The sequence below is a fragment of the Aquarana catesbeiana genome, linkage group LG02, assembly GCF_042186555.1.
Source record: "Aquarana catesbeiana isolate 2022-GZ linkage group LG02, ASM4218655v1, whole genome shotgun sequence".
In the NCBI taxonomy this organism is placed as follows: Eukaryota; Metazoa; Chordata; class Amphibia; order Anura; family Ranidae; genus Aquarana; species Aquarana catesbeiana.
Genome location: NC_133325.1, coordinates 653,905,641 through 653,920,225, shown reverse-complemented (window position 1 = coordinate 653,920,225; position 14,585 = coordinate 653,905,641). Strand labels below are relative to the sequence as shown.

Sequence of the window (14,585 nt, the reverse complement as noted above, 5' to 3'; positions counted from 1 at the left end):
TGAGAGAGTTCCAGAGGATAGGAGAAGCTCTAGAGAAGTTCCTGGAGTCAAGCTTGGGAGGAGAAGACAAGAGAGCTTGAGAACAGGAGGTTTTGGGAGGAGCGGAGAGGACAGTTTTGGTAATATTTGGAGACGATGATTGGTGATGTAGCTCGGGGCAGAGTTGTGAATGACTTTGTATGTTCTTGTTGGTATTTTGAATTTAATTCGCTAGGCAATCGAAAGCCAGTTGAGAGATTGGCAGAGAGGGGTGGCAGACACTGAGTGTTTGGTAAGATAGACGAGTCTGGTAGCAGCATTCATGATAGACTGAAGAAGGGAAAGCCTATGGAGAGGTAGGCAAGGGGAGAGATAACAAGGGAGTGACTGAGTAGCTTAGTGGTTTGATTAGTTAAAAAGGGGTGAATTTTGGAGATGTTGTTTTTGACAGCGATTGATTTTGGGGCCAAAAGGACAGGTCAGAGTCTAGGATTAAACCTAGTACCCTGGCCTGAGGGGAGGGACTTATAGTTGTATTATTGATCTTGATGGAATAGTAATGGAGGGGGGCACGGACAAGAGGAATTTTATCAGCTCGATTTAAAGAGATTTAGTTTGAAGACGTGGTGCAACATCCATGCTGAGATGTCAGTTAGTAAGTTAGTAATGCAAGAGGAGACTGGAGGAGTGAGGTGAGGAGTAGAGAGATTTGGGTGTCATCGACATAGAGATGGTATTGGAAGCTGTGGGAAGTTATCAAGTGACCAAGAGAGGAGGATGTAGATAAAGAAGAGAAGGGGTCCAAGAACATAGCCTTGGGGGAACCTGCAGAAAGAGGAAGTGGAGAGGAGAAGACAGAGCTATAGGTGACACAGAAGGAGCACTATAATAGATAGGAGGAGAACCAGGAAAGAGCTGAATCTCGGAATCCAAGAGAGTGGGGTTTATTGAGAAGGAGTGGATGGTCAACAGTATCAAAGGCTGCAGAGAGGTCTAGGAGTAAGAGTAATATGGAGTAGTGGCTGTTGGTTTTAGCAGTCAGTAAATCTTTAGTGAGTTTTAGTAGGACATATTCTGTGGAGTGCTATGAGCGAAAGTCAGACTGTAGGCTGTCAAGAAGGTTTTCAGTGAGGTAAGAGCTAAGACAGGTATAGACTGAGACTAAGAAACATTGAATGTTCTTCTGTTGGTGACTTTACGATAAAGTCAAAAGGAACACTTTGGTGCATCGATGATAAAGGGAACATGGTAATCATCCATGTAGGTAAGGAATCCCATTATATCTGAATAGTAGAAGGCAAAATAAGAAAAGAAATGGTAAAACAAAAAAACACAAATAAATAAATAACACACACAAAATGTTCAAAGAATATTACTAAACTAAAAAAGTTATTAATGTTAAAAAAAGTATTTAGCTTGTTCTTGGTGTTACTCTAGTTTTAAAAAACAAGCAGCATGCCCCACTGTTTTTCTAAAGAATTAAATTAACGCTGAATGTAATAATCCTCAATGTGGGTCATATATAAATGTTTTTGGAAGCTTTTTGTTTATTACGCTTCATCAAAATTGTAATCCAAATCCTGCTTGTGTTAGTGAAAGGAAGGTGTAGAACTGCTATGACACTTTGCTTACCATGCTTTAAGTAGAACTAAAGGAATTTTTTTTTAAATTTTAGATAAGTAAGGGAAGGTTATAATCCTGTACTATCTGTGTCTATTTGAGGGGATTTCCCTTCACTTCCTGTCCCATAGCCAAAACAGGAAGTGAAAGGAAATCTCTCCAAAGGAAGGGAATCCATTGGTGTAACCAGAACTAGTGTCTCCATTGCAAGATTTCCCTTCTATTCCTGTTCTGCAGACAACCCAAAATTTGGGATTTTATTTCACTTTCACTCTCGGTGATAATGGTAAACAGGACACATAGACGGTGAATCTCCCTGAATGGGGCACAGGCAGCAATAAAAACCTGGTCAGGTGTTCTAATCCCTCTCCACTCTGTCCAGAACTAAGAAAACTTTGATCTTTAGATCTAGTTTAGTCACAGTTATGCCCTGTACACACGGTCGGATTTTCCGACAGAAAATGTGTGATAGGACCTAGAACTCATTTGTGTGAAGTTTTAGAAGGAAGGAACTGTTATACTATGTTAGGTGTTAGGTGTTTATTCTTCTCTTATGCCCCGTACACACGGGCGGATTTTCCGATGGAAAATGTGTGATAGGACCTTGTTGTCGGAAATTCCGACCGTGTGTGGGCTCCATCACACATTTTTCATCGGAATTTCCGACACACAAAGTTTGAGAGCAGGCTATAAAATTTTCCGACAACAAAATCCGTTGTTGGAAATTCTGATCATGTGTACAAAAATCCGACGCACAAAGTGCCACGCATGCTCAGAATAAATTAAGAGACGGAAGCTATTGGCTACTGCCTCGTTTATAGTCCCGACGTACGTGTTTTACGTCACCGCGTTCAGAACGATCGGATTTTCCGACAACTTTGTGTGACCGTGTGTATGCAAGACAAGTTTGAGCCAACGTCCGTCGGAAAAAATCCATGGATTTTGTTGTCGGAATGTCCGATCAATGTCTGACCGTGTGTACAGGACATTACAGTATACGCATTGCATGTGTTAATGCGGCGAAGGTGTAGAGCAGCTCTGGCCAGCAGCCTAACCCACCCCTGAACAGTGATCCGAAGTACTCATCTCAAAATGCAACTCTCCTTGTAGCATCTGGAATATGGCAACAACACAAATGTGTGACTTTCCTCACACCAAAATGTTTTGAGAATCTCAAATTCTCTTTCTTAAGACTGTTATGGATTGCTTTTTTAAAGACATTTAAGTATACAAAGGATTGTTCTGTTTTGTATTTTAGATTTTTTTCGTGTTTCAATCTCCACTAAATCCGGGTAATCGAGGTATGGGTTATTTTTTAAACTATTTTATTTTATGCTTTATACACAATATAAATGTAATGTTTAAGTAGTACTCAAGTCCAAACTTTTTTTTTAGCATTTAATAGAGTGGGAAGGAAGTAAAAATTTTTTTTCAGTTTTTTATTGATGTCTGTGATCACGTAGGAGTGATCTCCCTTTACTTGGGGATAAGAAGTAGAGGGAAGTCGTTCCAAAGGGGGGAACTAGACAACAATAAACATTTAGGCTGCTGAACTTGCTAAAAAACCGTTATTGCCTGCTGACATCCTGTTTGTAAGACCGCTGACTTCTATCCCTCTCCTCAGCTCAGCCAGCGGTCTGACACGCCCAGTTGTAGTGCTCTGAAAGAACAGGGAGGAAGCAGACATGTTGTTGTGGGCAGAAGGGGTCTCACAGCCCCCGGTCTGTGCCGCCCATGGAGGAGGTGTCCTCCTTCTCCTCTCTCCTCCTCCTCTGCTCTCTGACAGTCACCACCCCCCCACTCTGCCCCCCCCCTCCCGTGGTGTTCTTGTATACTATACCTGACACAGTGGGACATCCCCGCTGTGTCATACAAGTGATGACTGATAATAATCCCCGCTCTGCACTGGTGGGACTGACAAGCGGCACTGGTGGGACTGACATGAGGCACTGGTGGGACTGACAAGCGGCACTGGTGGGACTGACAAGCGGCACTGGTGGGACTGACAAGCGGCACTGGTGGGACTGACAAGCGGCACTGGTGGGACTGACAAGCGGTACTGGTGGGACTGACAAGCGGCACTGGTGGGACTGACAAGCGGTACTGGTGGGACTGACAAGCGGTACTGGTGGGACTGACACGCGGCACTGGTGGGACTGACAAGCGGCTCTGGTTTGCATTTATATTAAAATGCTTTGCATTTAGAACTCTGTAACCTATCATACGGTGTGTTATGTATGGCTTGCTGGCTGCAGAAGGAGGGGTGTGATTTATGTTGAAGTGGGCTTGTTCAAATTTACATGTACAAGCCTAGTGTACATTCCACATTCACTCCAATCCCAAGGATTCATGGGAAATGTAGTCCGATTACAGTTTAGAGAGAGAGAAGAGGATATGATGCAATCACTGTTCTAACACCTCCTACTTGCCAGAAAAGATGATGCATTTTTTGAATCACAGAGCTGATTTCCTGAAAATGTAATATCTCTTAAATGGTAAGAAATTTCACAAATGTAATAACTGTTTAATGTTTTGTGTTGGGGGGTATACTAATGAGGGATTTTTTTTAAATCCCGGAGTTCTGCTTTAAGGATTCATCAGCAAATATAAAACATCCAAAACATAGGTCAACAAAAGAAATAATATACAATGCAGTTTTTGGTATGTCCAAAATCCATATGTCAAAATACATTTAATCAAGGTATGGCTATTAATCACTTATTGATCTACTGTTTCAATACTTTAAAACATGTATACCTTGTGACTGTTGTTTTCAAACTTATTATATATTGCATGTGTGTGAGAAGACAAAATAATGTACTGCATGTACAGTATTTAGAATTATGGTGCCACTCCCAGCATATTTATCTACATGCCTATGTCAATACTAGTAAGCTTTTCAGAGTTAAAGCAGTATTAAACCAGAAAGCAAACATTTAGGCCTCATGCACACTGGACATTTTTCTAATGCCCTGTACACACGATAGGATTTTCCAACAACAAAACCGTGAATTTTTTTCTGAAGGATGTTGGCTCCAACTTGTCTTGCATACTCACGGTCACACAAATGTTTTTGGAAATCCTGAAAGTCAAGAACTCGGTGATGTACAACACGTACAATGAGCCGAGAAAAATGAAGTTGAATAGCCAGTGCAGCTCTTCTGCTTGATTCCGAGCATGTGTGGAACTTTGTGCGTCGGACTTATGTACACACGATCGGAATTTCCGACAACAAGTTTTGTTGTCAGAAAATTTGAGAACCTGCTCTCAAACATTTGTTGGCGGCAATTCCGACAACAAATGTTCTATGGAGCATTCACACGGTCCGACTTTGCGACAACAAGCTCACATCGAACATTTGTTGTTGGAAAATCCTATCGTGTGTACAGGGCATTACTCTCCTAGAACCCCTTTCCTCCTAGCAGCAGTGTTTTGTCAGAAAAAAACAATTAACACTTGTAAACGCGCGTACCATGTTTGGGCACGTCAAGCGCTTGGGCGATATAATTTTAATAATTTAATCTGGCCATGGAACTGAATTAATGCTCCAGCGCGGAATGTGTCTAGCGTTAACATGTGTTTAGGCATGTCAAGTGTTTTTTCTGCCAAAATGCCGCTGCTCCTGGATGCACTGGCAGTGTTTTGCTTTTTTTCTACTAATAAATCTCTAATTGTGCATGGACACATAGGCCAACATGCAGGAACGTTTAGAGGCACAAAAAAAAACCCGCCAAATGCCCCTGGGAGCAGCAGAAAAAATGTCCAGTGTACATGAGGTCTTAATATATTGCAGCTTAGAAAATCTTAGATGTGGTGGTTGTATTAGTTTTCTATCTATTTATCTAAATCTGCTAGTACATCTAACACTCCCCTCCCCTCTGAATAACAATCCTGATCTGATCTGAAGGTGTCTCTGAGCAACTTCATCCTGAATGGAGATATTCTAATACAGGGAGTTTGTTACTGTCCAGGTCATTAGGTAAAAACAGAGGGAAAACGCCTAAAAAGGAAACTAATGCAGCCACCATGTCTAATCATTGATAAGCTGCAATATATTACATGTTGTTTTGGGTTTAATACTGCTTTAGGGCTACTTTCACGCTGGGGGCCGCCCATGCGCTAGTGCTAAAGCACTGCTCGTTTTAGCGGCACTTTAGCGCTGCACTTTTTGGCCGCTAGCGGGGCACTTTTAAAAAGAAGGGGTTAAAATCGCCTTTGTTGCGGCGCTTCCGAACCGCTTTTCAGGCGCTTCCGAAGCAATGCTTATTCATTGCAATGGGCAGGGGCGTTTTGGGACTGCCCCAAAGATGCTGCTTGCAGGACTTTTTCCAACATCCCTCAAGCGCACCGCTCCAGTGTGAAAGCACTCAGGCTTTCACATTTGGGCGGCATGGGAGGCAGTTTTCAGGCGCTTTACAAGCGATATTTTTAGTGCTAAAATGCCTGAAAACCGCCTCAGTGTGAAAGGGGTCTAAATGTTCCTGATGACCTCTTATTTTAGCATTTGAATAAATGTTAGTAACCTTTTGTTCCACACACAACTTTCCTGGTTATTTTGTTCTCTCCATGGCAAATGACAGTGGCAGTGTCTTCTAGCATTACTCCTCTCCGACCCCTTCCAACTGTTATAAACATGAATGTTCAGCCAAGCCAAACATTTGTGTTTATGGAGTGCCCACAGTTGCCAGAGGGTAGTGAGGTTAAGTCTGCATGTCCAAGCACCCTGCTTAGTCTATAAGCCTTTTACAGTAGACAGTGGAATCCTGATAGAAATCCAAGAAGACTGGTCCCTATCAGAGTGAGGTGAAACCTTTGGGATGGTCAACCTTCTTCAGCTGACTTAAAAAAAAAAGGGCCTATTCTGCTCTTGGGTACCACATCAGTATTGGGTTTGCTGCTATACAATGAATAAGCATCATGAGTCTATTGCTTTCATTAAAGCATGGCCACATTAATTAGGAGCCAGTGTGCAATAAATGTCAAGGCTTATTTTACTTTAAAGTGATTGTAAACCTCAGTCATTAAATCTGAACAAAGCACATATGCTGTATCTGTGGTGTCTATCTCCAAAGCTCTGAGTGTCATTTCTCTCTGGTACTTTGTGCCTCTGTTATCAGCATGTGTCACTTCTGACAAGTTTTCCTGACACTTGAGATACAATTGTGATGGGGAGGAGAGCTCAGCACACAGCTTGTCTACTCAGAACACAGCTCTGTATCCTTCCTTTGTTCCTGTGTCATGTGTGAAGGGGGGAGTGTCCCTTTCCTCCAATCAGTTCTCACACAATGTACACAAGCTCTAACTGCAATCCCTGCCTCATCCTCTGTGTTCCTGACAGATGCAGAAGGATTTTATCACAATTCTGCACTTTTGAGTGGATGTAGAGAAAAGAAGACAGCAGGTATACCTGTAAAACTTATGTAGGAGGATTTGTTTCATCTCTGTGTATCATCTGAGGCTATTCACTTCACTGGGTATATGAGAGGGTTTACAACCACTTTAAAGCAGAATTAAACCCCAAACAAAAAAAAAAATATTGTGGTTTATGAATTTTTGGATGCAAGCACTATATTAGTTTTTTTTTGGCCTTATTCCTTTAGTTTCACCTGGTGATCTGGCCAGTATGTCTGTTGTTATTTTTCAACTTCCTTTAAAGTGGTTGTAAACCCTTACTTATACCCACTGAAGTGACTGGCCTCAGGTTATACACAAAGATAAAACAAATCCTTCTACATAAGTTGTACCTGTTTATCTGAAGCCCCCTCTCCTCTACAGCCTCCTAAAGCACATGTTTTACACAGCATTTCTAAACCAAAAGGCAGGAAGCGGGGATCTGATGTCAAACCCTGCACAGCATGGAGCAGGGAGTGGAGTGTAATCTGAGACCTAAGTGGATGGAAAGAATACCGCTCCCCCATCCACACAGTCTCATAGGGAAACATGCACAGCTAACTCTGTCAATCACCTGTTGTGTGCTAGAGGAGCAGGTGGGGCTGTATCCTGGAATCCTGGAATTGTCTGGTCAGCATAACCAAAAGTCACTCATGCAGATAGCAGAGGAATGAGAGAGGAGGAGACAGAAATCACACTAGGTGCCTTGTGTTGAGGCTAGTACATAGTATAGAAAGATATTCTTTGTTCATTTTCATGTTAGAGGTTTACAACCACTTTAATAGACCAAGCTGTCCAGCAAATGTGGCAGTTAGAGAGTTTGGGAGGAACCATTTAACACTTACAGGGGTGCTCACAATGGTTAGCTTTTATTCATTTAGGGTCAGTTCACACCATAGAAACGCAGTCCGGATGCGTTCCAAGTGCTTTTTTGCATGCCTGTTTTTGACACGCTTTTGATACGTTCTAGTGTATTTTTGGTGCGTTTTTGATGCAGTCCAGTGCTTTTTCCACCCCTCTTTTTTCTTATCCTTAAATAAGCACAAATGTGTTCCAGTGCATTTTTGGTGCATTTAGGTGCATTTTTGATGCGTTTTACAGCGTTCCAGTACAGTCCAGTGCAGGAAAAATGCAGCATGTTCTACTTTTTTTTCTGGAACTGGAATGCACTGGAACTGCAAGCACTGGTGTGAACTATGCCATTGAAAACCATATAACCTACTTTCCATGAGTTTTTGATGCAGAAAAAAAACGCACTGGACTGCATGTGGTGTGAACTGACCCTAAATGTAAGACCTTTATCCAAAAATGAGAAAAAAAGACGATTGCTGTAACTACTTTAAAAGTGGAGTTCAGCTTTAACTTATTAGTCAAGAGTCAAGACCATCTAAACTTAGTAGTGCATTTAACACTACCATCCCACTGACAATGCTGCTGTCCAAAAGTGTCTCTGTTGCTCCTCCATCCCCAGTGGAGACTTGAAATTCAATCATTGTGTGGGCTTCTGCTTGACAGAACTCAAAGGGACATATTGAAAAACTTGCCATCGAACAGCTGCTGGTTTGTTTGGCCAGCTTTAGACAGGCAGTGTGATACTGGCTAGATCACTAGGTGAAAATGAAGGAAAAAACTAAAAACGAATGCAGACACCACATTTATGGGGGGGGGGGGGGTTAATTCTGCTTTAATCCTGGTATGACCTGGTTATATCACCACTCAACAAGACCAGTTCTGGCCACCAGAAAGAAAACTATAATTAACTGAAAAACATCTGAATAAAAATGACAATGACAACAAATTACAACTACTGTCAGTAATGTTTTTCTTACATTTTTTTTTTATCAGAGATGGGTGAACATCTAATCAAGCATGGAGATGGTGTGAAAGACGTAGCTTTCCAGGTTGAAGACTGTGAATTTTTATTTCAGGTATTCCTAATTTATATTATCAGTTGAAATGTTTGGTGGTCTAATATCACTCTTTATCTTCACAATCTATATACATCACACCGGAACTATTGAGTGAGAGTGCCCAGATATCTACATGCTGATATTAAAGACTTTCCTGTGTCTAACAATGACATCTAACAAAATATGCTTGTAATCTTGAAAATGTGTTCAGTTATATCAGACAGAAAAAAAAAGAATAAAAGATTGTCATTACACATGGGCGTCCGCAGAACTTTTTTCAGGGGGGGCATAATTTTATGGACACCCATGCTCGGCCCCTTTTCGACAATGTCATGAAGGGAGGGGTTAGTCATTATCACATAAAGCTCAGGCAGGCAGGCAAAGGTTTGAGAAACCTGATGCAAAAGCTTAATAGAAGGATCAAGTTGCCATTGTCTGATTAGCAATTTCTAATCTGTTTTTATGTTTACACTATTGAATGCACCAAATTATTCATACGCCATCAAACGCTGCCACTGTGCTATCAAACACTGCCACTGTGCCATCAAACGCAGCCACTGTGCCATCAAACGCTGCCAGTGCGCCATCAAACGCTGCCAGTGCGCCATCAAATGCTGCCAGTGTGCCATCAAATGCTGCCAGTGTGCCATCAAATGCTGCCAGTGTGCCATCAAACGCTGCCAGTGTGCCATCAAATGCAGCCACTGTGCCATCAAACGCTGCCAGTGTGCCCATCATATGTTGCCAGTGTGCCCATCATATGCTGCCAGTGTGCCCATCATGATTGGCGGAGAGGTGGTTTAGTGTTAGGAAAGTGAATAGTCATTCGCTTTTCTAACACAGCTGAGTGACCTGCGAGCGCCAAGCATGGCGCTTGTAGGTCACCATTTTTGACGCCTATTAGAGCCTATGGCTCTAATCAGGTGCTTAAAAAACACCCCCTGCCGATGTAATTCAGGCGTCCTGCGCCCGAAAAGGGGCCGGGCGCCTGAGTAGGGGGTGGCAGCGGCGGTCATAGATAGATTTATGCAATGCATGAATCTATCTATAGGTGATAGGTGATAGAGGGGGGGCAGGAGAGAGGGGGCGGCGCTCCCGTGCGCCCTTAATGCACAGGCCGCCATTGTGTTGTGGCCATATTTTGATCTTGATGAAAACAGCTATACAGACTGTATAATACAGTCTGTATAACTGTTTCCATCAAGATCAAAATATGGCCATAACAGTTCCAGTTGTATTGAAATACAAAAAAATTGTACAGGCACTGCTGTTACCTGTGGTTCTTCAGGTTCGGGATAGTCCAGGCACTGGCAGTCAGGCAGTGTATTCCCTGTCGTCCCGGCCACTGCACGCCACGCAACTGTGACCTGTGGGAGGAGCCGGCGCAGCACCGGCCGGATTGGCATAGCAGGCACAACATATTTACACAGGCAGAGGCAGCAGCCAATCGAGGCGGGTCAGTGTCACATTAAGCAGAGCGGCGAGCGCAGAGGCTCGAGCGGCAGAGCCAATCTGATGCTCGGCCAGGGGTGAGGAGGGAGGGACGGTCATGCACGGATGAAAAGACAGTCGCAGCCCCAGCAGCAGCCAGGCTTTGAAAAAAACACCACGGCTGCCGCGGAGGCGGCCGTTGCAACACAGGGATTTCAACACACGCTCACGATTCCAGGGGGGGGCAAATGACCCCCCTTGCCCTATGGTGCGGACGCCCATGTCATTACATATTCCCACAGACCACAATAATTGTGCCACCTTCTATGACTAGATAGCTCTGTTCTATTCTACACACTGTATATTATAGTAATATACTGTATGTAGTCACATACACGAAAACAGTATATATAAAGTATATGTATTCTGTTAAAATTAAAATCATGGTAAATAATCTGTCTTTACAGTTATATACTAAACCTATCTAGCCCCCCAAAAAAATGCAGGTACCAAAGGGTTAAAAGAATGGCACCACGTGGTGTCTGCAAGTAACCATCCCCCCACTGACACGAGGCACTATCCCTTCCACTGACACGAGGCACTATCCCCCCACTGACACGAGGCACTATCCCTCCCACTGACACGAGGCACTATCCCCCCACTGACACGAGGCACTATTCCTCCCACTGACATAAGGCACTATTCCTCCCACTGACATGAGGCACTATTCCTCCCACTGACATGAGGCACTATCCCTCCCACTGACACGAGGCACTATCCCTCCCACTGACATGAGGCACTATTCCTCCCACTGACATGAGGCACTATTCCTCCCACTGACATGAGGCACTATCCCTCCCACTGACACGAGGCACTATCCCTCCCACTGACATGAGGCACTATCCCTCCCACTGACATGAGGCACTATCCCTCCCACTGACATGGGGCACTATCCCTCCCACTGACAGGGGCACTATCCCCCCCACTGACATGGGGCACTATCCCTCCCACTGACATGGGGCACTATCCCCCCCACTGACACGAGGCACTATCCCTCCCACTGACACGAGGCACTATCCCTCCCATTGACATGGGGCACTATCCCCCCTACTGACATGAGGCACTATCCCCCCCATTGACACGAGGCACTATCCCCCCCACTGACATGAGGCACTATCCCCCCACTGACACGAGGCACTATCCCTCCCACTGTCACGAGGCACTATCCCTCCCACTGACATGGGGCACTATTCCTCCCACTGACATGAGGCACTATTCCTCCCACTGACATGAGGCACTATTCCTCCCACTGACATGAGGCACTATTCCTCCCACTGACATGAGGCACTATTCCTCCCACTGACATGAGGCACTATTCCTCCCACTGACACGAGGCACTATTCCTCCCACTGACACGAGGCACTATTCCTCCCACTGACACGAGGCACTATCCCCCCACTGACACAAACCACTATTCCTCCCACTGACACGAGGCACTATCCCCCCACTGACACGAGGCACTATCCCCCCACTGACACGGGGCACTATTCCTCCCACTGACATGAGGCACTATTCCTCCCACTGACACGAGGCACTATTCCTCCCACTGACAGGGGCACTATCCCTCCCACTGACACGAGGCACTATCCCTCCCACTGACATGAGGCACTATCCCTCCCACTGACATGAGGCACTATCCCTCCCACTGACATGGGGCACTATCCCCCCTACTGACATGAGGCACTATCCCTCCCACTGACAGGGGCACTATCCCTCCCACTGACAGGGGCACTATCCCTCCCACTGACATGAGGCACTATCCCTCCCACTGACAGGGGCACTATCCCTCCCACTGACATGGGGCACTATCCCTCCCACTGACATGGGGCAATATCCCCCCCACTGACACGAGGCACTATCCCTCCCACTGACACGAGGCACTATCCCCCCCACTGACACGAGGCACTATCCCCCCCACTGACATGAGGCACTATCCCCCCCACTGACACGAGGCACTATCCCCCCACTGACACGAGGCACTATCCCTCCCACTGAAACGAGGCACTATCCCTCCCACTGACATGGGGCACTATTCCTCCCACTGACATGAGGCACTATTCCTCCCACTGACACGGGGCACTATCCCTCCCACTGACACGGGGCACTATCCCTCCCACTGACATGGGGCACTATTCCTCCCACTGACATGGGGCACTATTCCTCCCACTGACATGAGGCACTATTCCTCCCACTGACATGAGGCACTATTCCTCCCACTGACATGAGGCACTATTCCTCCCACTGACATGAGGCACTATTCCTCCCACTGACACGAGGCACTATCCCTCCCACTGACACGAGGCACTATCCCCCCACTGACACGAGGCACTATCCCTCCCACTGACACGAGGCACTATCCCTCCCACTGACATGGGGCACTATTCCTCCCACTGACATGAGGCACTATTCCTCCCACTGACACGAGGCACTATCTCTCCCACTGACACGAGGCACCATCCCTCCCACTGACATGGGGCACTATTCCTCCCACTGACATGAGGCACTATTCCTCCCACTGACATGATTCACTATTCCTCCCACTGACACGAGGCACTATTCCTCCCACTGACACGAGGCACTATTCCTCCCACTGACACGAGGCACTATTCCTCCCACTGACACGAGGCACTATCCCTCCCACTGATACGAGGCACTATCCTCCCACTGACAGGGGCACTATCCCTCCCACTGACATGAGGCACTATCCCTCCCACTGACATGAGGCACTATCCCTCCCACTGACATGGGGCACTATCCCTCCCACTGACAGGGGCACTATCCCTCCCACTGACATAAGGCACTATTCCTCCCACTGACATGAGGCACTATTCCTCCCACTGACATGAGGCACTATTCCTCCCACTGACAGGGGCACTATCCCTCCCACTGACACGAGGCACTATCCCTCCCACTGACATGAGGCACTATCCCTCCCACTGACATGAGGCACTATCCCTCCCACTGACATGGGGCACTATCCCCCCTACTGACATGAGGCACTATCCCTCCCACTGACAGGGGCACTATCCCTCCCACTGACAGGGGCACTATCCCTCCCACTGACATGGGGCACTATCCCTCCCACTGACATGGGGCACTATCCCCCCCACTGACACGAGGCACTATCCCTCCCACTGACACGAGGCACTATCCCCCCCACTGACATGAGGCACTATCCCCCCCACTGACACGAGGCACTATCCCCCCACTGAAACGAGGCACTATCCCTCCCACTGACACGAGGCACTATCCCTCCCACTGACATGGGGCACTATTCCTCCCACTGACATGAGGCACTATTCCTCCCACTGACACGAGGCACTATCCCTCCCACTGACACGAGGCACTATCCCTCCCACTGACATGGGGCACTATTCCTCCCACTGACATGAGGCACTATTCCTCCCACTGACATGAGGCACTATTCCTCCCACTGACACGAGGCACTATTCCTCCCACTGACACGAGGCACTATTCCTCCCACTGACACGAGGCACTATCCCTCCCACTGATACGAGGCACTATCCCCCCACTGACAGGGGCACTATCCCTCCCACTGACATGAGGCACTATCCCTTCCACTGACATGAGGCACTATCCCTCCCACTGACATGGGGCACTATCCCTCCCACTGACAGGGGCACTATCCCCCCCACTGACATGGGGCACTATCCCCCCCACTGACACGAGGCACTATCCCCCCCACTGACATGGGGCACTATCCCCCCCACTGACACGAGGCACTATCCCTCCCACTGACATGAGGCACTATCCCCCCACTGACACGAGGCACTATCCCTCCCACTGACATGAGGCACTATCCCCCCCACTGACATGAGGCACTATCCCCCCCACTGACACGAGGAACTATCCCCCCACTGACACGAGGCACTATCCCTCTCACTGACACGAGGCACTATCCCTCCCACTGACATGGGGCACTATCCCTCCCACTGACACGAGGCACTATTCCTCCCACTGACACGAGGCACTATTCCTCCCACTGACATGAGGCACTATTCCTCCCACTGACATGAGGCACTATCCCCTCCACTGACATGAGGCACTATTCCCCCCACTGACATGAGGCACTATTTCTCCCACTGACATGAGGCACTATCCCTCCCACTGACATGAGGCACTATCCCCCCACTGACAGGAAGCACTATCCCTCCCACTGACAGGGGCACTATC

At 46.6% G+C, this 14,585-nt stretch overlaps 1 protein-coding gene across 3 annotated transcripts in view; it reads left to right on the top strand.

Annotated features, from left to right (window-relative positions):
• Positions 1-14,585, top strand: part of LOC141128905 (4-hydroxyphenylpyruvate dioxygenase) — a 150,417-nt gene that overhangs the window by 52,066 nt on the left and 83,766 nt on the right. For all 3 annotated transcript variants that reach the window (XM_073616543.1, XM_073616541.1, XM_073616542.1), the window contains 2 exons: positions 2,858-2,900; positions 8,836-8,918. In XM_073616543.1, coding sequence (XP_073472644.1) covers positions 8,838-8,918 — 81 coding nt within the window. In that variant the 5' untranslated portion in view covers positions 2,858-2,900; positions 8,836-8,837. The remainder of the gene's footprint in view (positions 1-2,857; positions 2,901-8,835; positions 8,919-14,585) is intronic.